We start from the raw sequence: 27361 nt of genomic DNA on the forward strand, positions 1-27361 counted from the left end.
TCTTTCTTGGGGAAGACAGAAGATGCCGTTCAGCCTCCCAGCTTTTCCCACTCTTATGTTCTTCTGTGAGGCCAGCCTGTTCTTTGCTTCCGAGGAGATGGTTGCACCGTGGGGGGGGGGGGGGTTGATCGCCATTTGGGTAGCCTTCTGTGTACAAGACCAGAGAGGGACCAGAGAGGCAACTGTCTAGTTGTTAAACAGCACTTTCTGACCGAGGATAGCTGGGAGGCCTTGGGCAAAGATTGTGTTCCACAAGAAGGGACTGCCTGAGTAGGTCAGTTTCCCAGTGCTTCCAGAAGGCTCCCCAGTAAGCTGGCACTAGGGCAGAGAGTTATTATTTGGAGCCGCCTCTAAACCGTGCCTCTTATGTGCTCTTGCTGGTGTATACAAATTGTATTCAGATGGGGCTTGCAAGAATAGTAACATGGGCAGAGATGGTCTCTGAAATGCCTCCAAAAGGAGCAAGATCCATAATCTTGATTTGAAATCACATAGTGATTTCAAATCACATAGTGATTTCAGATCACTGTGCTCCTTCCCTCCAAGTCCCATAAGACTGTGCCACCTTGATTCTTAGAGAGGAACCTAGTTGGCTTGAGTCAACCATCTGTGTATATAGTCATACATATATGATTATATGTAGTATATGTAGGTGAGATGTTGCTCTTTCCTCAAGATCTCAGATTCTGTATTCTCTTGCCCAACCGGTATGTTTCTTTCCACTTATTTTTTTTGTTCTGTTTCCACTGAGCACATGCTGCTGATGTTGGAGGCAAAGCTGCTTCTTCCCCAAGGTTAGAATTTGTCCTAGGATTTTGTCTCCATGGTTTGCAGCTCATGCGTGCTGGAGCCATCTGCCTAAGGGGGGCCTTCAAGTGAATTAAATGCTGTTGGGACTTAAGCTCTTGTGGGGTCACAGTGAGAAATGCCCGTAAGACTGCCTCGGCTGTTGACAGGGCATCCCTCTTAAGACTTATGTGAACAAGTCGGCTGGCTTTTAATGCAGGTTCAAAGCTGTTTGCTTAACAGATGTTTATGTCTTCACATAGACAGGCTACCATATGTTGAAAGGTCTCTTTGCTAGTCCTGTGCTGGGTAAACTAAAAGTGGTGAACATGCTGGGGATGGAGTTAGTTCACATCTTTGCCAAAGTCCAGTCCCTTTTTTTCAGATTCCCTGCATGCTCGGTTGGTCCCGTTCCCCACCCCTGCATTCCCTGAACTCTCACTATTCAGAGCTGTTCATCGTTTTTTCACCTAATGGCAGAGTGAGCTTGTCTCTGAATCAAGAGGCACAAATGTATGCTGTAGCAGGAAGAAAGACAGAGGACAAGCAAATCCAAGAGTAGACTGAGCACTTGTTTTGGGGAAGTGCCTTAGAGATATTCTAGATTTGAGAGGGATTAGCTGAACGTCTCTCCCGTGTGAGTTATTGGGGAGAACTCAGAGCTGCTAAGATCTTAGAGAAGCTGGCAAAGTTAGGCAAAGAATGAGCCTTGAGAATGGAGGTGGTGGGGTTTGGACAGCATGTGGAGGCAAGAGGAGGGAGTGCGGAACACAGAATTGCCTCAATCCGGTAGAGCAAATGGCCAGATATGGGTGAATGTGTGCTTTGAGGTCCATACAGGTGCGCTTTGCCAAATGTTTGGCTGAACTTCTTTTCATAATTACCGGTATATTGCACCCACTGAAATTCTTAATCCTACGGAGAATATTGACTGTGGAGGGTGGGGTAGAACTCTTTACCTCCTAAACAGGATTTACTCTTAAAAAAGCAGTTATTTTATTCTGTAGGTGTATTATGAAACTTATTTGTGAAAAGCTACAAAAAAAAGAGTTGCTGCCACCTGCTTTGAAGATGGGGCAGAATGAGGACTGGCTATGTGACATGACTCAAAGGCCATTCAGCAAGTCCAGAGGAGAAGGAGTAATTTATTTCTGGTACTTGATTTTCTGTGGCCTAATCAAGGCAGCTAAATAGCAGTCAATAAAAACATCTCAACAGAAGAAAATAATAATTCATAAAAGAAATAAGATAGGTGGGGTGGGGCATAGTTTTAAAAAGCAGCAGACAGTAAAATTAGTGGGAAGACATGTCAACATAAAACAACAAATTAAAAGAACAATAACCTTGCTGGAATCAGTGCCAGGAGCTTTCCTGGCTGTTCTTCCTGCAAAGGATTGACATAGACCTTTAAAGAGACAGATCGTAGTGCAGTTTTTCCTCCCTACACCAGAAGGCAGTGCTAAAATATGCTGGTCCTAGGTTATCTGAAAGACTTCTCAGCTCCTGAGCTGCAGCCTGGAATGGGTAGTCTCTGAAGGTGGCACTGACTGACACTCATCCTAGGGCAGTGGTTCCCAAACCGTGAGCCACGGTGCCCTGAAGCGCCCCCAGTCCCTGTCTAGGGCAATGTGGAATCCTTGGAGGTACTTCCACAGAATTCACAAAAGTCCTGCTCAGACTGGGCTTCTTTCCTCCCACACCGAAAATCCCATATTGAGGGAGCCGTGGCCGGTGGCCAGGAAGTCAAGGGAGTCACGAGTTGAAAAGCTTTGGGGAACCCCTCTCCTTGGGGTTACTCCAGAATCTCCCAAGGCCACATTTCCAGTCAACGAAAACCTTCTAACCAGCTTCAAAGGCAAGCCCGCCTGAAGTCATCTTATGCCTGGATCCAAGTATTCATCAGCTTCCTGATTTTTAGATCCATTAGCTCACCCGGCAGTTGTCCTGGCAGCAGGAACATTGGCATGCATGCTGCTCTGCCTCATTTGCTAGCAGAAGCAGGCTTATCTAGAAGAGGGCTTATTTATTCTTCCCCTCCTTCTGAGTTTCGCAGATACTTTTGTTCTCAGTAGGTCCTTTTGGTTCCAATTAAAAGTCTCTTAGAATGGATTGTCTTGATGGTCTCAACTGCTTTGCTTATGGCTTATTTATCTGATAGAATAATAATGTTTTAAAGGCACCACTATATTTTTTTAAAAAATCTTTTCCTGGTCCTCTTTAGGTATCTTTTCTGAAATGCTAAAAGTATGCCCTGTTCGAAGTAGTTTGGTCAGCAATAATAGCAGAACAATTCAGAAAGCCCGACCCTCCCTTCCATCCCAGGTGTTCGTCTCAACGTCTTAAGTGTACCTGACTGTGGAGACTCAGAGATGATAACAGAGTCTGGCTTCTATAGAGGATTTAAAATTGGGTTCTTTTCCAAGAAAGGTTTGGAGGGAGGCGATAACTAATGTTCATTTCCTATTCATTCACATGTTGTCACAAGGGGTTGGGGGGGGGAAGACACAATTCCGGTATGGTGGAGGAGTGTTTGAATGTGACAGTGCTGTGGAGTGTTCCTGTCCGTGTCGGAAGATAAGTTATTTCAAAATTCTGGTCCCTTTTCTTTTCTTTTCACCCCCATGAGAGAGCAAGGGAGGTTTATCTGTAGTGTTTGCAGCCCTCCAACTGGTTCCCGCCAGATGGCAGTAAAGAAAGGCTTCTCTTTAGCACAGTATACATCCGTTCTCATCTCAGTTCTTGTGGTTAAGAATTGGCAGGTGGATGAGGTTGTAACCAGTAGAATCTCCCTCCCAAAAGCAGTAGGGCTGAATCTTTCCCAATTAGAGGTTCTTCCTCCCTCTCTGTGTCAAGATCTTGTCACTGCTGATGGCACTTTGGCTAAGGAGGATTTGTTTGGCTGACAGACTGGGAAAGTTCACTGTTTCTAGTTGTGTTTCTAGCTTTTTTAAATGAATGTGCTCTCCTCCCCAATATAAAAGTAATGGTTCTTTAAAAATGCTCAGCTGTATTAATTATTGGACCTGTGAGATTTGTGTTTTCGGACTACAGTAGCCATACTACAGCTAAACCTCTACAGCTATATTAATTATATCAGCCAAAAGTCTATTGCGTAGTTACTTCCACAGAAGAGAATGGCATCGCTCATAGCTGGAAATTGCTGCTACTTAATGAGACCTCACTTGAATTCCTAATCATGTGTCAAGGCACTAGGCTGGGCAACGGAGAAGCCAAGCAGAGACTAGTCAATTCATGGACATTTGCAGGTACAAGTTAAGCTCTTTCCCTTCTGTTTGCATAAATACACAGTAGGGTTTTGGCTGATATAATGAATATAGCATCGGATATTTGTGTTTTTGAACTACAGCTCACAGCATTCCACAAGCAATATAGTCACTGTAGTCTGAAAAACAAATCCCACAGCTCCAAGAATCAACATGACCACCTGGTCTGCATTCAGATCATGTTCCACATGTCTGATCCCCTGCTATCCCTCTTTTTGTTTTTTAAGTATCATATTTATAAGGTGGCTTCTGCGAAATATCTGGATGCCACAAAAACCTTCCTTCCTTTTGTGCAGTTGAGAAGTGTAGAATGCCGTGCAGTCTGGTGCACCCAAAGCGGAGATGTGGCAATAATCAAATGACTTTCCTAGCTACACTGACGTTAGTTTTGCTATATTTTGTGAACTCTGCAGGACTGTAGTTATGGAGTATGATCATTTCTTCTTCACCAGCTCTGTGGTTGTTAAGAAATTATAAAAATATATATATATATCAGTTAATTAATCTTATGAGTTATAATTTCTTAGTCTTTATCAGTATGCATGACAGCAACAAAAACAACATTACACAGTCTTCTGGCTGGCTGTAAAAATGGATTGTTATCCACAAAATAAATCTGTCAAACTGCTTGGAGACTTGGATTTTTAAAAAATACATAGTTGGTTAATGTGGTGCATCTGCCTTTGAATGAAAACAAATCTCCTGAAGGGGGAAAAAATGTTTTCTTTATCTTTCGACAGAGTATGTGTCACAGCAGACAGCATCTTAGCAGAGGCATTCCCTCCAGTGTGGTTCAGAAAGTGGAATGCTACTATGCTTGTCTAGCATTTGCACATACTTGAATTAAAGTGTTTGGGATTGTCTTGAATGGCTCATGATGGATGACATTTTAACTGTTGCACCAACTACCACTATTCTGTATATGTCTATGTGAACTGGGTCCAGCGGGGTTTACAGATATGTAGGTATGGAATATTGGTCTGAATCTTGCAACAAAGCCTAAGTATTTTGCTGCTGGTGGTAACTGATCATTATGTGGTCATATAAATACTTAAGAGTTGACATGAGAGCTGCAACATGTCATACAGTAGCTTTATGTTCATGTTCAAATAGAATTATTTTTTTTTACTATGGGAAGCGGGAGAGGAGATTTTACTCCTTCTCAGAGATGTGTAGTATATAAAAAGCACAATGCATTTCTAGATCCTTTTGCTAAACCTGCCAGCAAATACTAAATTGCAGATAAAAATCTATTCCGTTACATAAAAAATGAACAAGGTCTTGGGGAACTCAACTGACTCATTTCAGGTCTTTGGGCTTTGCCATTTATCCATTGGGCTTAATCAGTACTAAAGTCAAACAAGCTTGAGTCGTTGCAAAAGCTTTTTAGCAAACAGAAATCCTTGTGGTTTACAACAGATCGCCAGTCATTCTGCAACCCTGGCAGTACGCTTCCTCAAATGTTACTTCATACTCTTTAATAAACTTCTAGCAGTGATTCACATTTCTGCTACAGAAAGTTTATCTAAATTTCCTGTTTAAATGGTATTTTAAAGCAAGAATGATGAAAAGATAGTATAGCCTTCGGAATGACTTGTGTTAAAGATGCTAAACAGAAGCAGCTAAAATAGTACTTGTTTGGGAAGATATTTTGCCAGCAATAAAGGACATTACAGCTTATGAGGTATGGAGTAGTCCTCCAAGTAGTCTTGTTTGGCTGGGTAATTAGTAATTTTTGCACAAAGAAATTGCTTATCTGAATCAACATGAATTATTTTTAAAGAGAAGATATGGCCACATAGTTTTATAGAAAGCTTGAATTTATTTGTGAACTATTGGAATAAGTATCACAAGAAGAAGAAGAATTGCAAGAATTGCTGCTGCACAAGAACAAACACTCCAAACCAACGCGATGGAAGCTAAAATGCATGGAATTTGTGCTACTAGCAAAAGTCAGCTCTGCCATAGCATTTTCCTGTACCATTCCACATCTTCTCGGTTGTATGTGCTGTATAAGTTGTTGTTAGGATTAACACCAGTTTTCATTTACTAGCTCCATGTGATTGGGGGATTAAGCCACCTATGTTTTCTCATTTAGACTCTGGTGCCATTAAGACATGGATGAGCAGTGCATGGTTCTCTAGATTTTCTGGACTAGGACTTTCATCATCCTACATCATTGGCTATCCAGACTAAATCGGATATGAGTTGGGATCAGTTAAGATCTAGAGGGCCACAAGTTGCCCCCTGTGCCTTAAGAATTGGTTTATATTATACCCTATCAGAAAGACACATTTTAATTATGCTACATTATGTGGTGGGATAGGGTGGAGTCATCTTCCATTATCATTTGTCTCATTGACCACTAATGATAGGTCATGAAACAAGCAGCATTCAGGAATGGGAGTCTCCCTCTTTGATCACATTTGGAAATATTAAAAAAAAAAATGGAGATCTCAGTGTAACAATCCATTTTGTATGCCTTCTAAATTTACTTTGTAGGATATGTTATTGTCTGTCTGTCTCTTTGCTCATCCCAGTGGGGAGCATAGCTTGCTTTCCTTCTGGGTACCCGCTGTGCCCAGACAATGCCCACTGATCGACAGGCCCTAGTTTCTAGCTGACAGATCCTCAGTAGTTGTGATTGAGTTGTCAGCTTTAGGTAATTGGCATGCAGAAAACATTGCAGTTGAGCTTTGCTGAGCTTGTGCCTGTGACATATGGATTATATTGGCTTGATGATGGAGCGCTGTGGGGCCTTATCGGTTCTAATGTGGCAGGTTGCTGTTGCAGACTTTGGGGCAACCTAATGAAAACTGTGAGAATACTGGGGACCTAAATAGCTGGAACAATCCTATATATAGGTGGAACAACTCCATGGAAACTGTTTCTCCTCTTGCAATTACAGTTTCAGATTGTTATTATTTAGTTGCATGTTATCCTGGCTTCTTTTAAATAACAGAGGCCACTGTGTGTGCCCCATCCCCCGTTATCCTCACAGTGGACTTGTGGTCTCAAAGATGATGATGGGACCCCGGTTGCATCCATCTCGGTTGAGATTTGAATCCAAGCCAGGCTCGGGCCAAACAATAATGATTCATATGGCTTCTGACTTGATCATTTGTCATTTTGTGGGAAATGGCTGGACCATCTCACTATCAATATTTTGCTTCAAAACTGGTAATGTAAGGTAAGATGTGGAACATTGCACGGCACTGCCTAGGCACCAGTGAGAAGCAGATTAGTAATCACAGTTCACTTAGAATGAGTTTGAGAAGTGAGAAAAGCAAGGGAGTTAGGTGTGAATCTTCCTTTTTAATGACATATGATAGTGCTTGGAGAAGACCATTTATTGTCTATGCAGTGCTTAACACCAGTTTTTTTGGGTTACGTGTGTTAAAAAGAGCAAGTTGCACACATGTCTCTGTGTGCATTTTATATCCATGAAACACTGCAAGAATCTGGGAATCTGTGGCATGGTGTCTTTCTTAAACGTCGGCAGAGATGAAAGCCCTGCTATAGTCTTATTTTTAGACGTAGAATTCTAAGATGCAGCTCAATGTTTAGGATGGGGAGCATTCTAGAACACCACTATGAAAAGTCTTTCTCTCTTGTGCCAGCTCAGCATCATCGAAATGCCTAGTCTTGAGTCAGAGTGCTCTCTCTCCCTCTCTCCCCGCAAATCAAGGTATGGGATCACAGCTTAATTTAACCTCTATCTCGCAGAGCATTGCACCATGGCAGAATTCTAATTTCCAAGGTACCAGGTATTGTGTTATGCCTGATAACACACTGGTGTCACTGCTTTTAGACTGTGAATGTTTCTGTTTTTCTCTGTCCTGCATCACAAGTAGCTCTTCCATTTCTCCCCCCCCCCCTTTAGAGTAGGTCTGTCTTTTATTCGAAATAAGTTCTGTAGCTTTATAGAGGCATGAGTACGGTCCCTTTAATCTTTCTAGAAACTTTCTCTTCCCAAACTCAAGTCTCTCAATATTAGTTTCCTCCCATGCACAATTTCCAGGGGGCTGGGCTGCCATGCTAGTCTTTTTCAGGAGAAATAACAAAGAATCTCAGGACACCTGAAAAGTCTATGAGAATTTAGTAGAGCATAAACAGTTGTGGGTTGCGCCAGCATATGATGAAACACGCTGCAGCCCAAGAAAGCTCATAAAGATAATAAAATGTGTTAGTTTTGAAGGTGTCACCAGATTATTTATTGTTGGCTCTTGTCTCGGCTGTCCCCTGCCACTCATTGATACCTTTGCCGCTTACTGTAACTTTAATATACTTGTTTCTCTCTGTTCTGTTTCCTGGTTTGCTATTTATAGACTAACTTGATTCAGTGGCAGTCAATTAGAACGGCAGTGAATCTTTTAAAAGGAGCATGCCAGGAGGGAATATATTTGTTGATTTCCCTGCTTCCAGGGAGTCAGATTGATAGCTTGTTTGAAGTCCTTGAAGCACATTTAAAATTCTCTTGGGCTTTGTTGATTTTGAAACGTATTTTCATATATTAAAATATAAGCAAATAAAAATAAAATAAAATAAAGAGGCCTTGCTGTTTTCCATTTAGTGCAGATGGCAAAATGTCAACAAGTAGCAGGAAGATGCCACTTTTCTCTTTTAGAGATATTAAAATCAAAGGGTCTTGGTGAAACTTTGTGGCTCATTTTCTGTTGTTTTTAGATTTATATCCCACTTCAGACTTAAGTTCTCAGAGCATTCATAACTGTATTAAAAGGCATTCCAGTTTCACAGGGAGAGAGAGAGAGATGGAAATGTACAACAATGAAAGGAAAAATGTACAGTACTTGATTGAAGTACTTTGGAAGGGAGTCTAAAAACTAGAAGTCTACAAGAAAAAAAAAGAAAAGAAACGCTACAGTCATTCCATGTTGATCCAGAAGTGAGCACGGAAACCGCATATACATTTTCTGGAAACCTTAGGCTACATATAGCTTTGTGATTAAAAAAAATAACAGCTATGGCCCCAGCATCGTAGGAAACGATAACAAGAAATGAGAGCTGAAACAAATAAGATTTTTTTTTTTAAAAAAAATGACTGTGTATACTTCTTGTTGGTTGGTTAAGCAGACCTCATGTACTATAATGTTGTCTTTTTTGGAGGTACTAGATGTAGCAAGAGCAGCAACATATTATTTTTGTTGATGCATTTTGTGATTAAAATGATCGTGAAAGTAAAAAGCAGAAGCATAACACCAGCAGAAGAGCACTCTCCTCCAGGAGCCTGTGATATAAAATATGACAACAGAGGAAACCATGGAAGAAAGGACAAGCTATGTGTACAAGAGTATGGGAGGGGGGAATTATCTTGGTCAGGTAACCTAGGGAGGCAGGAGGCTTTGCTGGACCAAATGGGGGAAAAGGATGCCTCATTCCACAATTTTAGATGATCTGCAAGAACAATATGTAGAGGCTTCTTGCTTTGACTACAAACTCATTCGGTACAGGTGGAGAGGAACACAGACACCCTCAGCTACCGTTAAGAGATACGGAGTTTTACAGAGAGTTGTGGAAGGATATATGTGTAGATTTTTCTGAATGGTTGGAATTGTCCTGGTTTGGAAGCACGGATTGTGAACTCCAGATCATGGCTATGAAGAAATTGTTTGGACTTCTGCAGAATAAAAAAATGATTTGAAAATCATTGGTTGTCTTTTCTTTTTTTAACCTTGCACCTTGAGCCTTATGTTTGGCTGACCTCCTTCTCAGAGAGATCAATCAAAGGCAAGACTCCTGCTAGGAAGCCTTGCCTGACCAATTAAGACAAGTCCTATAAACAAGTTCTTCCTCCAGGCTCCTAAGGAACGATCAGTGGAAAGGGTGAGAAAATTTTCCAGCAGAAACACACTTTGGTCAGGCATATGTACCTGGAGGGCAGGGTGTAATTGCATAGCAATTTTTGGAGAGCTGATGAGATTTTATTCACCCTGCTCTGTTATTAAACTATATAGCTCCCACGCCTGATAATGATTAGAAGCAGCATCTTAGGTGTGAAACGTTGTCCCATGCTCGTAGAAATTATAGGTTATTTTAAACATTGAAGGGAGATGTTCATTGATTAATTGCAGCCTATTGTATCTCCCTGTGCCTTCTCTTCAGCTTGCCAATGCCCACCTGAGATATAGTGGGTGCTTGCAGGGAAAAGCGGATAAAGAGTGATTTGACCGCAAGGAAAGAGAGGTGAGAAGCGCAGCAACAGTAATATAACCAATCTAATGTGGCTTCCATGCTTTCGGCGTTTATACAAGTACAACTTGATTTTAATTCCTGCCATATTTTGAAATCTTGTCATGGTAGAATTATTTATTTAATACATATGCGTATTACTTTTCTGTTCAGTAGAGCTTCCCAAGCCACTGAGTTTTGAACATTAAAGGAAAAAAAAAACCCTCTCATTCTGCTGTACATGATTTGTAGGCGTCATGGGTATTGAGGCAGTGTGTGAAAAAAGCAGGATCCAATCTAGAGCTGAACCCAGGAACTGCTTTTTCAATGTGCCCCCTCAGCCCTAGAACACAGTATGTCATCATCATCATCTCTCTCTACACAGAAGTTTCCATTTGTTATCCGGTTTTTATAAGTGGATGGAAAGTGGTTTATGTTTCGAAAAATTAAGTGGAAAACTCCCACCAAAAAATTGAACATGTCACCTCTTAGTGGATGATGGCGAGCCCAACTCTTCCTCAGTTGGGATTATTGCAGGGTGAACTTTTGGCTAGACTGAATATCTCTAAAAATGAATCATGGACAAGAATTTCAAGAACCCACGGGGAAAGAGGGGGGAGATAAAGGTTGCAGGAGCAAGAATATACCTGGCCAGCGGCAGGTGAGTCACAGATCTGAAGTGCCTGTGAAGTTGCTGTTTTTCACCGTGGAAGCACATCCGGACAAAAGCAAAGCAAAATTAAAAAGATAAAAAGATAAAACAAACTGGATGGCAATTTAAAGGCTGTTAACATTTCATTGTGATCTCCCCACCTCTATGCTCTGAAGATCCCACAGCTTTCTTGGGGTCAAAAAGAGAGCCACTGAAACAGAGGGACAGGAAGCTTGACATTGCCTTAAAACATGCATTGTGCTGCTATTGGTTTAAGCCATCAGAAAACTCAAGGAAAGGCTGAGAGAACTGAGCATTTGAGAAAAGATGACTGACAGGAGACAGGACAGCACTTTTCAAATCCTTGAAAGGCTGTCCTACAGAGGACGGGCAGGATCCCTTCTCAATCATCTCTGAGTGCAGGACACACAACAATGGGCTCAAGTTACAGGAAGCCAGATTTTGGTTGAAGATCAGGAAGAACTTCCAAAGTGTTAGAGCAGTACGACAGTGGAATCCATGACCTCAAGAGGTGGTGAACGCTCTTAACACTAGAGGCATTCAAGAGAAATTTAGACAACCCTCTGTCAGATCTCCTTTGATTTGTATTCCTGCACCGAGCAGAGGGTTGGACTTCATGGCCTTATAGTCCCCGTCCAGCTTCATGATTCTACAGTTCTAACTGTGCCAACAGGATTTTGTGCTGTGAATATGTCTGTATTCTTATATGGCTGTTTAGACAAGCTTTCCCAGATATTATATTGATAAGAGTGCAGTGGTGCTTTCAGTGCTTAAGTTAATTGCTGTGCCACCTTGTCTTTTTAAATTGTTTTCATCTTGTCTTTTTCCTAGTTTCAAGTTGATCGATGTGTTCAATTTGATTACTTATATCGGAGTTCGATTGAGAGCATATTATCCTACTGTCTCTGTGTATGGTTCACGAGCTGCACAGTGGCAGAGAAAAAGGCAATTCAAAGGGTGATTAAGACGGCCCAAAACATCGTTGGCTGTTCACTCCCCTCTTTGGAAGAATTGTATAAGAACAGATGTAAGAGGAAGATATCTAACATACTGAAAGACTCCTCTCATCCGGGATATCAGCTCTTTAAACTATTACCATCAGGAAGGAGATTCAGGGTATTGAAAGCAAGGACAAGCAGATTCAAGAACAGTTTTTACCCAAGTGCAGTATTGAGTTTAAATGTGGGGCCATAGGTTTTTGGTGGATTTTAATTGCTGAGAGAAAACGGGGTATCTATATTTGGATGGTGAAAGTTGTGTATATTTTAACTTTTTTTTGTAGTGTTGTCCAGTTTTACCTTGGGGAAGAGCACCTCATTTCGTTGCACCCACTTGTGAGCGCAATGACAAATAAATTTCTTATGTCTTATGTCTTATGTCTTATATTGTTACGCTTGTGAATTTTTTTCAAAGTGTTATGTGTTGCTTTATTATGTTGTTAACCACCCCGAGTGGCCTCCGTAGCCAGATGGGTGGTATAGAAATTGAATGAATGAATGAATGGATGGATATGCCCATGAATCAAGATGGTTGTAAGTCAGCAGAGACTCAGAAACTCTTGATGATCTGTCCAAGGGTCCTGATTTCGCTTTTGCTTACTTCTTGCCTAGAGGATGATGGGACCGTGAACTTGGCAGATGCTGGACTGCCTCTTGGAGATCCTCAACCTTTACCGTTGCTCTCCTCTTTCCTTTATATTCCTGCCGCAGAAGGAATGTGCTGCTGTGTTTGTGCTCATTTAGCAGGACATGCTCTTACTTTCCCTTACTGCTTAGAGATCCTCTTGCTTGGTACATAGCCAGCCCTCTTTGAATTCGTTTTGGCTGTGGAACAGGAGAAGGGAAGCTCACAGTAGGTTGCTAATTGGACTTAAAAGTTACCTATATGTAGCTGGGCACGTTGTTAACAGAGAGAGGTGCCCTTGTTGTCACTACTACCTGCTAAGAATGTAAATTTGCCAGCTGTTTTCTGTGATGGGAACCATTTTTGTGCCCAGAAGGGGAATGCTTTAGCATCAGGCTTCTTCTGTAGAGTTCCAAGGATGCTGAATGGCTCCCTTGGAGTCCATCAGCATCAGAGGCTCACTGGGCTGTGACTGCAAGATGCTGTTCTAGCTGCCACGCAACTCCAAGAGCGGTCGGCTTGGCAGGGCTTCATCACTCACACTGCGTTGTTTTTCCCCCGATGAGGGAGCTGCAACTAGGCGGTTTTGCTTGGCAGGATGTTACCTCCCCAAAGACTGCAATGACTTTGGCTCAGAGTAGGAGCAGGGTAGTGTGGGTTTAGGGCTGGACTCATAACACAGAATTCTCTGAAGATTACTGCTGACCTTTTTGATCTTTGCATTTTGTCTTCCACATAGCTAACTCCTTTGAAGAAAAAGGAGAAGGAGATGAATTTTGGAATGGAGAGTTTCTCTTTTCGTCCTCCACTGACATTTAGAGTATACAGTTGTTATAATTTATTATCCTTTATGCACTTTGTGTGAAGAAGAAATCTCAAGGATACCTGAACTGTATTCTAGTACCTTTCTGGTGAACGTCTTTGTGCAACAGTGTTTGTGCCATGGGGCACGAATCTGCTAGGCTGTTTGGGTGATATCCATGCATTTACAGTGGTGCCCCGCATGATGATGATAATCCCTTCCATAGAAATCGCTGTTTAGTGAAATCATCGTCATGCGAAATCCGTTTCCCCACTGGAATGCATTGAAACCCGTTTAATGCACTCCAGTGGGGAAAATACCTCGTCATCCTGCGAAGATCATCCATAGGGAAGCCATTTTGTGAGCGCTGATCAGCTGTTAAAATGGCTGTCCTGCTAAGCATGGGTCCCGTAAACACAGGGAAGCCATTTTGCAGAGCCGCCGATCAGCTGTAAAAATCATCATCTTGTGAACAAACGGTCCGTGAAGCACGGACCAAATCATCGTTCAGTGAAAATCCCTCATTGGAATGACTGTTTTGCGAATCACTATAGCGATTCATCATGTGGATTCGTCGCTTTATGAGGTCATCATCTAGTGAGGTACTACAGTATGAAAATTTAAAACACATTTTCAATTGAATTATTGAAACAACAGCCAGTATCCTTCACCAGCATGGCGTAGATAGTATTGGGAGACTGCCACTAATTAAATTTCCAGGTTCAGTTTCAGATTGCAGACACTCACGCAGAATGAGATGAAGCCATGTGCAACTGAAATCAAAGCAGGAACTCTTTAACTAGTGGCAATCCACCCTGAGCAGTAGCATCAGTCCCATTTCACTAATGGAACTACTTGACGAAATTTTGGTTGCTGAAAAGAGAGCACATCAAATAAGCTAAAATTAGCTGATATAGAAGAGTGCCCTAAAAATGTTACATGGCAGAATAAAATCAGGAAAAGGAAAAAGAAAGCTCAGGGTGAGTATGAAAGATGAAGCCTTTGCATCTTACTAGGGAGATCTTTTGCTGAGTAGTGTCAAGCCCCAGCAGGGTTTTCAAGGAAAGAGATATTTAAGGAGTGGCTTTATCAGTGTCACCCCACCCCATGAGTTTCTATGGCTGAGCAGGGATTCAGATCCAGGTCTCTTGAGTCCTAGTGCATCACTCCATCCACTACACCCCATTGGGTACCTCAAGGTTAAAATGGACTCTGGTTTTCAAACACTTCTCTAGAACCTTTGCAGTTGAGCAGGCTTTGAATCTGCGCAAATAAGAAGAGCACAGATTCTGGCTGGGCTTGCACAGACAAGGTGAATAGGGACATGACGGGTCTTTGAATCCCTGTTCTTGTTGATTTGGGCTGTTTGAACAAGGAATTTCGTGATTCATCACCTTCAGCCCAAAGGTACAAAGAGCTTTTCCTTCCCTGTCAAAGTCTCTGTAGCCGCCTGGGCTAAAAGCCACTAATATCCCTAATGTCCTTGCCCAGAAGACTGGTTGTTAAGAAAGATGCAAGCAAACCATCTAATACTCCAGATTCTTAAATAAAGCTGCAGTCATCCCATGGCTGCACTAATTACACAAATTTGCCCAAAGCCTGTGCAAAAAAATGACAATTTGCATAAAATATCCATCCTTATAAGTGTGGGTACTCTGTTGAGAGCATCTTGGAATTCTTTGCCAGTGACAAAAATAATACAGAAACAATTGCTTTTATATATTTTTGTAGCCAAAGGGTGAGTCATAGTGTAGTTGTTTCTAAGGTAGCTTGAATGGTTTAGGTGTACCTGAAAGCCTCCAAAGTCTGTTCAGATTTGGTCCGGAAGGTGCATGTTTTTGACATCACAAGTTCCTGAAATATTCTGTTTATTGAAGTACTGTATGGAATAAATCTTATTACTTGGACCGTTATTCCTTATCTGAGCTTCATTTCTGTGGCAACTCTGTACAAACGGTTCAGTGCAATGGAATGGAATGGAAAATATCATAATTTGTGAGCTCCTCCCCAAACTCCATAAAATTATAAAGCTGATTTGCTTTATTCCTGAGGTGTTATCAAAGCCATCCGTTCCTGTTTTAACCATCTGTTTAAAATCCTTGCAATAATGATGTAAACATTGTCTCTTTCCTGTTTTTCTCTTCCCTGGTGTGGAAACCCATCTCTCTCGCTGGTTCTTTTAGATGATATAGAAACAATTAAATAGGGCCTCAAACCTTACCTGTTAATTTAGTTTTTGTTTCATTTTAGCAAGTTTGGCAGCTAATAAATAGACTTAAATTCATCAGTTGTTGAGTTGACAAGGGCCTTAGTGTTTTGTCTTTCATTATCACACACCCTCGGGTGAAGGTTTCATCCCAAGCTGATAATGGGCAATCTTCCACAGGGAGGAATTAATCCATAAAGCAAGAGCATACGTATGTTCAGATGGCACTGCTAATTTCTGCTGCATAATGAGTGAATTCACCTGATCATCACTGAGATATAGCTCAATCAGAGGTGGAAGTGTCATTCTGCAGGATGTTTTCATTCTCACTAAAGCAATCCTTCCTTCATACTGGCAATGTTTTTACAAGTCTGGTATAAAAGGGCTAATTCAGTAGCTTCTCTTAGCTATTGAAATGTATTTCGCATAGTACCATAAATTGGCATGTTTTACTGGTGGAAATTACTGTTCATACCAGCTTTCACAATATTTTAATACAACGAGTTGCAGTATGCAAATAAACTGAAGTCTAGCAGTGTAACCGTTGGAACTTACTTTTGTCACAATCCTATCCACCCACACAATGGAGCTGTTCGCAGCTGTTGGAAATCAAAGCTCTGCCCCCCCTCCTCCTGCTGCAGAACCAGGAAATGTATGAAGATACACCACATATAACAGAGGAAATGCAACTTTCATTCTTTAAAAATTAACCCTTCCAACTATCTTTGCACATTCTTCAGATGGAAGTGCTTTAACCTTTAAGCAGAAGAAAATGTAATGTATTTTGTTGCTATTCCCTATCTATGAAGTCTTTAATAAATCAGGCCTTCTAACACCACCCACCCCAAGCAGATGCTTTCTGCTGGATTCTCAGAGAAAAGCAATCTCTGTTGCTGAAGGAGAGAAATGGAAATGGCATAGTTACCCCATCTTTGCTGAATTGCCCAATATTACAGATTGTTTCATCATGAGTAGGCAATTTTGAACTACAGCATAGAGTTCTTAGGAAAGTATAACTTGACCCAGGTGGTTGGATTGTGAAATCTCTGTTATGCACGATATAGGCAAAGAGCCTATACTGCCATCATATCACAGTGCCTGCCAGATTAAAAAAGACAAAAGAAAAGAAAAAGAAAGAGGAAAGAAAGAAGTCTTGGTATTATATAGCAAACACCCACTTATTTAACCGTATTGAAGTTCTGTGATTTTTGAACCAAAATGCTAAAATGGCATTGATTTTCCAGCATAATTTGGTGAAATGCTTTTTATTGGAAATGCAGAGACCACGAAGTGTCTTGAAGATACTGATCAGATTCAACTGCCCTTGTCGTTTCAAACATCATTTTCTGTGGAGGGATTTGTATTGAGTCAGTGACCTTGAAGGTGACGTAGCCAATCATCACTCAAATTGACTTGCTAGATCCGCCTCCAGCTGTGTTGTTAAGAGGGGAGCCAGAAGTATGGTGGATATTGTCCTAGACATTGGTTGCATGAAAAAAAATAAATCCATAGAATTCTTAATAGCTATTATGTTTACTGTTTTTAGTTGAACCCTAACAATGTTATTTGGCTGTTCCCTGCTACATGTTAGCTGCTGAATGTTTTATTTACATTTTTGTGTGTTTTAATTTTGTACAGTATGCCAATTAAGGTTTCTGTCTGTCTGTCCATACTGTTTTTAAATTGCTGTTTATTGTGTTATATTATGTTAAAATGTAAGCCACCCAGAGTGGTCTTGGCAGCCAGATGAGTGGTATAAAAGTTAAATTGGTCAGTCAGTCAGTCATAGGGTACCTCTTCTCTTCCAAACAGCGCTGTTCTGTTTTACAAGACCCTTCAAACTGACACCATACCTATGCTGTTGTTCCTGGCTTAAAACGATCGGGTAAAAGAATGGACTGGTTCATTCATGAAGTGGAGCATGGTGCATATGTGAGAGAGCAAGGAGATACCGCTGCCTCTGCTCATGGTGCAGTTGGAGAATCCAAAGGGAGGGCCCCCAAGAAAGGGTATAAAGGGGCCCGGAAAATAGCACCACTGTTCTGGTGCCATTGATTCGACATGGCGTAAGGGCCATGTGCTGTTTTAGTCAGTGCCAGTTCCAGAAGCAAACACCTTTTCCTTCCTAGAGAAAACAGCATCATAGGCTGAACCTACTCAGTGGGAAGTTTACCTCTGCCTTCCAGGCTCCCCTGGAGTAATGTGTTTTTCAAAAAGATTATTTGCTTGACACTGAAGCATCAAGTTTCGTGAGTCAAGTATATGCCATTATTTCTGTTATTAATGTTTATATTAATACACACATTAATGTGTATTAATGTGTGTGTTCTGAATTTGAAGTAGTCCGAAGACATGTTTAATTAGATGTCTATGTATCTGTGTATGCATGCATTTGTGTATCTGTCTTTCTGTCTAGTGGCATGAAACCTTGTGTAGACAGTGGTATTAGTGCACCCCTTGTCTTCTTGACTGTGACCATCTGCTGCAGGGCCGGTGCTAACGTTGGTATATGGAGGGAGATGGCTTAGATAGCAGATGTTGGGGAGCAGCACATTGAGCACAAGAGTTCTTTAAGCCACTTAGCTTGGCCTGCCATGCTGCCGTGGAAGTAACCTCCTCCCCTCTCATTGCCAATGCTGAATTTCAGTTCTCACTTGCAAAGCTGGAATGGCTTGTGGACCATCTTGTATTTTGTCCCAGGCAGCAAATCATCTCGTCCTGACTCTTTCCCACTTTGTTTCAAAATACAGTGTTTTCAGCATTCTTGGGCCACGTTGCCCATGCTATTGCGGCCTTGAATACGTTCTGGGAACAAAGAATGTAAATCTAATAAAGCAAAAGCTCTCCCTTTTGAATTGATTCTTAAACAGCTTGTATCAGAGGTCATTTACAAGTGAGTTTCAGCTAGACCTTTAAAACCAAATGGGTTTAAAATAGTCCATTATCTTTGCACATAATTATCTTTGATGTTTGAGTTGTATTTCCCTAGGAACTGATTATTTCATTTCATTTATTTGTTGCATTCCTAAACTGATTTTCTGCAGCCTCCAAATAATGTTGAATAAAATCAGAACGGTTAAAAATGTTATTTTTACAAAATGGTTTTTACTGGCTTGTAAGATAGAACAGTTTTAATGGCCTGTCAAAAGGGTGGGCTAGTCTGATTTCTCTTGATTGAGAGTCCACAGTCAGGTGCTGCCACAGAACAGCCTTACATTGTGTGCTCACTAAACTAACTTTTGGAGGTGTTATGAACTTAATAATGAACCGAACATTCATGTTCAGTAAATATGAAAGCACTGTATCTGATTTTATTGCCTTGAGGTTTGGGCTAGGAAGCCAAGGATGCTAACTGTGATAAGACATGAAGGTCAAATGTCAGGTAGTCTAAAAACACTTGTTTTAACCAAATGTGATAAATTTCAGATTTATTCCTTGGACCCCATTCTGGCTTAGGCCATGTTTTTCCAAAAATATGCACCACCCCACTTTCCTACAGCAAATGAAGTCATTCAATATTCATTTTGCATGTACCTGTTAGGATTGTGGTAGACAGTTCAAGTGCACTGGACGTTGAATTAGGAGCTTCCAGTAGAAGTGTAGCTGGATGTGGAAGGAGTAGTAGAGGAGATCCACAAGAGAGGAGGTCTTTTCTTCATGCAGGCTATCAAGGCCCAGAGGAACATGTTTCCAATTTATTTCCTGATTGATCCAGATGCTACCACATAATGTTGGAATCCTCTGTCTAGCACAGTGATTCTCCATCAGTGGTATGTGTACTGCTGGTGGGACACAGAAGTCATTCAGGTGGAATGCAAGAATGTGGAATGAGGAATTCAGTTTCAAGATGTCTGCTTCTTACATCTGTTCAAATTCCATAATGTGATTTCTTCTCCTTTAGTCCCTGTATCTTCTAGCAAGTGTGATGTGCCATTTCCTGTCAAACCTACTACCCACATGCTCTCCATCTGTGATTTGCCTAACTGATGGACCTACAATTTTGGGGTCCTGAAGCTTGAACTGTTATGGGGGGCCCCTTTGCAACCAGCAATGAGGTCTGAGTAACCACTGTTCCTATCTTCTTCAATGTGGTTGTTCCACGGTGGATCACCACATTTTTAAACAATGTGGACTGAAGTTGTTTCTGGACCCCCCTCTGGGCTTAGAGGCTTTAAAGTTTAAGCTTCATATGGTTCTAAGTAGATCTGCCCCTGCCCTGTCTACAGATTTATTATACTCGATAACTACAATAATATAATATTTGTATGATTGATAGATAAATAAACTCACTCTCTCGTTTTCTCTCTCTGTGTATGTGCGCATGTGTGTTGCAATAGATGTTCTTCTCAGAGGGGAAAGTGGAGTTGCGTCTACTGTGGTTGGATTCATATCCTTTGAAACGAATGATTGGTGGACTATAAGATAGGAAAAGTTGAGAACAACCCCTTTACTACCTTTGCAGGGTGTTTTTCTTGCACTTTTTAAACACGTTACTGAATGAAAGCTGCGGAGGAATAAAGGAGATGTGTCCTTGGAGCAAGCACTCCCGTTCAAAAAGGAGAGGACACACATTTGTGAAATGACCAGAGACTACAATAAAACACTTCATTAGAGAAGTTCTTTAGCGGTGTTTCCCATGCGTTTTGTTCTGCTTTAATTTATTTTTTAAAAAGTGATTGGCTATCTGTTAAGCTGAAGAGGGACAGAGGTCTTGTTTTTTTTAAATATGTATGCATTTTGTTTGATTTATAGCCTGTCCTTCTCCTGAAAGAGTTCATGTGTCCAGGGTAACTCCCTGTCCAATAAGGAACAAGAACGTAACCCAGAGTTATTTGCCATCCCAGTTGTTCCAGATCTAACAGCTGGCTGTTATGCTTGACAGATTTCCCCAAGGGATATGGGGAGAGTGATGGTCTTGGGCCTCTGTGATGCATTGAGCTTGTGTGCAGCTTCCTGCCACTGGCTGCCAGGAGCTTGTGTACATAGTCTGCAAAGACTGTGATGTGTAGCTTACAGTTACTGTTCTTTAGGAGAGGCTTAAGGAGGGGCGAGTGAATCAAAAAGCAACAGGAAGGAAGAACACTTGAGGAATATTCTCTCTGCATCGGAAGAGGTTTTGCGTCTCACATTAAACTGCAGGCCCTGCTTCGAAGGCCTGTCACGATCTGTGCCTGCATCCTGGTGATCTCTTGAAGGAGCTGAGCATATTAGAACCTCAGGAAAAGACAAGGCGAAGCTCTCTTCTGGTATATTGGGAGGAGCAGTGATCTGATTTCGTTACTGAAATAAATACAATTAATAGAGTATAATTAATAGGGCTGCCCACCAATAAAGAAATGGTTTGAACAGTTACTTCCGTTATTCTTTGATTATTTTTCCTGGAAATTCTGCATGTAGCTCTGCTCATTAAAATTTTTTCTTTCCAAGAGCTTAGCGTGTATACTAGATTTGTTGAAAGTCTCCCAGTTAAGGTGTCTTTTCTCAGCAGAATACTGAGTTCTTTCTTGCTTTTCGTTTTCTTCCTGTTTATGCGGATGAGGCTGCCCATTCATTTTTGCTTGCCCTTTAGAGCAGGTGCGACTTCCCTCAATGCGTTTTCTCTGGTTTTCAGATTATTCTGTCAAAGCCACTTATCCTGCCAAGCCTTATTAATGACTAAATGAAATTTCAATTTTTCTTCCATTTATCATTTTTTTATTCTTATGCTACCTTCCTGCTATCTAGGTTCCAAGGCCTATAAGAAAGAGACCTTTATTTTATTTTTTCACTTTGCATATATGCTATGAGAATTTGGAAGTTGTGCTTTGACACTGTACCTTTTTTAAAAAATTTTCTTCTGCTTTAATTGGCCATATTTATATGCAGAGCAATATAGTTTTCCAGGTGCTCTATCTAGAGGAGAAGCCCTTATCCGTTTTGTTTTGCATTAAGAGGCCTAGTGATATTGAGCATTCTTCTGTGCATGCCAGAAGTTTGCACTGGCCATGTGAGAGACTGTAGAATGCAGGGCTCAGACCTTCATTGGTAGGAGGTCTTTCCAGAGTGCCTGCCATCCTTTGGCAGTTCAGATGGACATTTAGGTCAGGAAGGAAAACATTCCTGAGTGGTATGTGCACTCATTGTGAGCTGGAAAGGAGGCCTCCGTGTTCTAGCCACACTCTGCAGGTGTTAAGACTTTTAAGTCTACTGCTGCCATGACTTACGTTATGTAGCACACTGGTTTAAAGTGCAGGTGGATTCATATTCACAACATGAGAAGCTGATCTGTTCCACTTCTTGAAAGACAAATCAGAGAACAACAGAATAAACTTCTCCTCCTCCTCCTCCTCCGTCTTGAAAAGAGTATTTATTTATTTATTTTATTTATGGATCAGGGGTGCAACAGGTTGCTTTGTGCTCTTTTCAAGTCTCTTTCCATATGCTTCTTTCAGGTTATGGTGGCTTACAGCTGTCTTGGAGAACACAGATTAAGTGAACTATGATGGAGTTGAATTTCTCCATCATTAAGAATGTATATGTGACTGTCAAATTACTCATGATTATTAGGTCTGCTTTTTTTGCATGATATAATATCATTCTAGAGATTGCTGGCCTTTGATCAATGAGGCAGGATGATCCACAGGGACTAAAGTCAGTGAGAGAGCTGGAAGTTCTGACTAGTTTGTTGAATGCTCCTCAGGTCTATGCAGAGATGGGAAACATTAGTTTTCTGGGCTACAACTCCCAGAATCCCATACCTAGTTTGCCCTGGCTGGGGTACATTGTCCAGAAAAGTAGCGTTTCTCATCTGTGGGATGAAGGAAGTGTGGCTCTTGTGTATACACAGAGATTGAAGATGGCAGTGTAAATGATGCTCAAGGTATACAAAATGAGACGTTTAAGCGAATGACACATTCATGGTTTCATAAAGTGTATTGACACTATTCTTCATATTCTACCATTTTCTTCTAATGCCATTTGAAGATGAAATTGCTACTGCACAACACTAATGTTTCCTCTGGGATATAACATGACTTTATTCTTTGGGAAAATGTAATGTTCTGCTGTTTCAAAAATTTGAATGCCAAATAGAAAATAATAGAGGCAAAAATTTTCTAAAAATGGACTGAAACAAAAATCATAAATTTTGTGCAGACACGGAGTTTGGATTTACAGGGTAAGAAGTCATTGGCTTAAGGATGGAAAGGAGAAATAAAGTGATTAGTATGGTAGCTGTAACAGAACAGCTCAAGATGGTTTAAGCCTCAAATGTAGTGAATGTCTGGATGAAGTGTGAAGAGGGGAGAACAACAGAATTGCTCTGAGAACAACATAACAGTCCTGCTATAGTCCAATCTGCCCTGCCAACTGGCATGCCAGATATGAAATAGGGCATGATTAAGAAATATCAGAGAGTTTACATGTGTGTATGGGTTGGTTGGAACGAGGTGGGCTTGGTGCTTGGATGTAATTACTTTGTAATTGCAGTTGCCAAGAAAACTTCTAAGCCTTTTCCTCGCAGTTCACTGCGTCCTGCTGCTGTAATTCAGCTTGATTAAATATTGGGGAAGAATTTGCCTCCAAATGTCAGTGTATTGGAACCCAGTCTCCCAGGTGTTTCAGCTTCAAACTTAACAGTCATTTCATTAAGACCCCTCTCTTGCTCACCCTCTACTCTCTACCATCAGGACAGGGCAGGACTATCCCGCAGGGTTTCATGAGTATCTTTCCATGTTCTCACTCCAGGCTTCATGTTTTCAAAACAAAACAAAGCAAGGCGTGCTGCTTATATACCGCCCCATAGCGCTTCAAGCTCTCTCTGGGCAGCTTACACGTTAATGATGCAGGCTTCACATTGCCCCCCACCCCACCCCCAGTGAGCTGGGTACTCATTTTACCCACCTCGAAAGGATAGAAGGCTGAGTCAACCTTGAACTGGCTACCTAGGACTGAACCCCAGGTCATGAGCACAGTTTTGGCTGCAGTAAAGCAGTTTAACCACTGCGCCACAAGGCTCTTTTCATTAGAATCCCATAAATTTTGTTTGAGCCTCTTTTCTTTAATAATCTGATATGATGGCAGGGTGTGCACAGCGAGGGCTTGTTTCGTCATGTGGTAGCTCCCGCTGAACGCAGGGGCTGAGGCAAGCTCATAATTGCAGTGTTTGTTTGGAAAGCAGAGTGACGCATTCTGTGTAGAGCTCTTGAGACGGCAATTTTTTGTGGTGTTCCATCACTGTGTGATTAGCTTTTGTGCCTTGATGGTTTCCCCTGTGCCTCCACTATTGCCACTGCTTCTTTGTGGTGAATTACTTGCTGTACACCTCTGTTTGGGATGCTGCGCTTGTAAAGACCATTTTGTGGAGAGCAGGGACGTTGTTCTGAAGGTCCTGGAGAGTTTTAATGAATAACTCCCTGGAATGACATGAATTGCTTTGCAAGAAAGGCTTCCATTCTTGTTGAATCTGTTTAGGCTGGCTTTAAATGGGCCTTTGTCTCGTTTGTTAAGGTTATTTTACAAGCTTCTCTGTGCAGCTACAGGGAAGATGCTCCCTCTGACATATCATGAAAAGGAAGACATGGAACCAGAGGACAAGAAGAACATGTTTTCATGTTTTATCTAAAGCAAAATTAAAACATCAGGTCCCCCCCCCCTCTGAATTCCTCTTGTTGAAGACTGGAACCCAACCCTTGCCTCTCACATAGGGTCTTTATTTGAGGAAGAGTCAGAAATGCTTGGGAACACCAGAAAAAACATGTTCTCAAGCCTGGAGAATTTAATATCTCAAGACAGAATTTCAAGGCAATTTTTTTTTTTTTGCTGTCCATCTCCCATCATATTTCCTCTAAGAAACTGTCTTTGAAGATGTATGCTGATGTTGTTTCACAGCCAGTGCTTGTAAGCCTCAGGTAGAGAACCTGTGGTTGAAGCAGTTGTTCTACAATAAAAGTAATATTGTTGCCGATTATAAATACAGTGATATATTACGATATGATTTTTGTACCATCTTTCCCATTCTGCTACCCCTTCACATGGGATATTCTGAATCAGCTTCTGTGTGGTGAGTTTCTAGTGCTACTTTTGACTGAAAAACACACAAATGTTAAGATTTTTTTAAAAGAAGGTACGATGATTGTTTTGGCCATTAGGGTGTTTTCCCATTTATATTTGTTATGGCCTTAGTCTTTAGGGCACATACAGTGGTGCCTCGCATAGCGAGGTTAATCTGTTGCGGATTAACCTTCGCTATGCGAAAACATCGCTAAACGGGAATAAAAAAGCCATAGAAACGTATTGAACTTCGTTCAATGCGTTCCTATGGCTTTAAAACTCACCGTTAAGCGATGCTGTCCCATAGCGCCGCCATTTTCGCGCCCTCGGTAAGCGAGGGCAGGGCGCGGAAATGCGGCGCGGAACTTCCGGCGGCCATTTTGGAACTGCCGATCAGCTGTTCTCCCGGCTTCGTTATGTGATATTCGCTAAGCGAAACGCTTAGCGAATATCGCAAAGCGAAAAATCCCCATAGGGGCCATCGCTGAGCGAATGCTCCAGCGATGGCCTAGAGCGCCTCGTTAAGCGATTTCATCGCTCAGCGAGGCGCTCGTTAAGCGAGGCACCACTGTACCTACAACAGACTCTTCTTCAAGCTTAACGTTAGTTTTGCTTTTTGCCTGCTGCTTTTTGAACTTGCTTTCTTCTGTCTTTTGAAGGCTCAAGTGTCCCAGACTTTGGAAGAAGCTGGAAATCAGAAGAAAAGAGCAGACATGGTAAGTCCCAGGCTTTGAAGAATTTGTATCTTTCATTAGTTCCAGTAACAATGAGGAAAATCAAAGTTCCAGTTCATGTAAAAAGAGAAACCCAGATATGTGTTCATTGTAATGATGGGGGCCTCAGGGCGAGCATTCATCCCTCAACCTTGGTGGGCTCCATGTGCTGTCTTAACAACTGGATGGAGCTTGTGAGGTTCCCTTAGCAGAGCCCTTCGTCATGGAAAAAGGTGAGAGAAATGTACGTATCAACCCACACTATAGCTTCCATGTGCATGCGCACACACACACATACACACACTTCCACAATATAGTTTTCTACAGGCTGGAAGCCTAGTGTGTGAGTGTCTTGAGCTTCAGCTTGTCATTTTTATGTGTCCCACATGCATCCCTGAGATAACGCTTCCTTGTCCTAGGAGTACCACTTTCAGGGAAACAGTCCGCTTTTCCTTTCTACATGCTGACTTAAAACAGACCTTGAGGGCTGCATTTAATTTCTAGTAAAGGAGTGCTTTTGTTTCTGTCCATGGAGTTTTCTTGGCAAAGATACTGGAGTGGCTTGCCAGTTCCTGCTCCAGGTGGATTGCGTTTAGTCAAAACTCTCCACTATGACCTGTCCATGTTGGGTGTCCCTACACGGCATAGCCCATCGCTTCTCTGAATTACTCAAGCCCCTTCGCCATGACAAGGCAGCAATCAGTGAAGGGGTGATTCAAAGAAGAGGTGGCAAGAATACACAGAGGAATTATACCAGAAAGATTTGGATGTCCCGGACAACCCAGATAGTGTGGCTGCTGACCTTGAGCCAGACATCCTGGAGAGTGAAGTCAAGTGGGCCTTAGAAAGCCTGGCTAATAACAAGGCCAGTGGAGGTGATGGCATTCCAGCTGAACTATTTAAAATCTTAAAAGATGATGCTGTTAAGGTGCTACACTCAATATGCCAGAGGATTGGAAAAGATCAGTCTACATCCCAATCCCAAAGAAGGGCAGTGCCAAAGAATGCTCCAACTACCGGACAATTGCACTCATCTCACATGCCAGCAAGGTTATGCTCAAAATCCTACAAGGTAGGCTTCAGCAATATGTGAACTGAGAACTCCCAGAAGTACAAGCTGGATTTTGAAGGGGCAGAGGAACTCGAGACCAAATTGCTAACATGTGCTGGATTATGGAGAAAGCCAGAGAGTTGCAGAAAAGCATCTACTTCTGCTTTATTGACTATGCAAAAGCCTTTGACTGTGTCGACCACAGCAAACTATGCCAAGTCCTTAAAGAAATGGGAGTGCCTGACCACCTTATCTATCTCCTGAGAAACCTATACGTGGGACAGGAAGCAAGAGTAAGAACTATATATAGAAACATTGATTGGTTCAAAATTGGGAAAGGAGTATGACAAGGCTGTATATTGTCTCCCTGCTTATTTAACTTATATGCAGAATACATCATGCGAAAGGCAGGACTGGATGAATCCCAAACTGGAATTAAGATTGCCAAAGAATTATCAACAACCTCAGATAAGCTGATGATACCACTCTGATGGCAGAAAGTGAGGAGGAATTAAAGAACCTCTTAATGAGAGTGAAAGAGGAGAGTGCTCTGGTCCATGGTGTCATGAAGAGTCGGACACGACTTAACGAATAAAAAACAACAACAAAGGAGTACTTATTTCATGGCTTAAAGATTTGCACATTTCATGGTGCATTGTTCAAAACTTTTATATTCTGTGATTAAATGCCAGAATACTAAAGTAGTAAAATAGGCTTGTCGTATTTAAAAATAAGTTCTGAATCTCCTGGTGGCTGTGAACAGAAATGTAGTCCTTTGTATGCTGTCAGATATATTTCTGAGAAAGTTATTCATTAGATTGTTAAAAGGGCTCTGTTGGTATGATTATGCACAATTTTTTGGCAAACAGATTTCAATATTAATATTTTCCTTCCCCTGTGTTCTTTGGTTCACTTAGTTTTTATCCTGTTGAATGATTTATACACATTCAGTGGCTGGAGGATATGGATTGTGGGTTTAACAAAAAAAAAATATTTATTTTTCT

The 27361-nt window shown here is 41.5% G+C and overlaps 1 protein-coding gene across 5 annotated transcripts in view; it reads left to right on the top strand.

The window, feature by feature from the left end:
- Positions 1–27361, top strand: part of MAD1L1 (mitotic arrest deficient 1 like 1) — a 451517-nt gene that overhangs the window by 165201 nt on the left and 258955 nt on the right. For all 5 annotated transcript variants that reach the window (XM_078381280.1, XM_020804299.3, XM_020804300.3 and 2 more), the window contains one exon: positions 25253–25309. In XM_078381280.1, coding sequence (XP_078237406.1) covers positions 25253–25309 — 57 coding nt within the window. The remainder of the gene's footprint in view (positions 1–25252; positions 25310–27361) is intronic.

The sequence above is a fragment of the Pogona vitticeps genome, chromosome 13 (genome assembly GCF_051106095.1).
Source record: "Pogona vitticeps strain Pit_001003342236 chromosome 13, PviZW2.1, whole genome shotgun sequence".
NCBI classification, from domain to species: domain Eukaryota; kingdom Metazoa; phylum Chordata; class Lepidosauria; order Squamata; family Agamidae; genus Pogona; species Pogona vitticeps.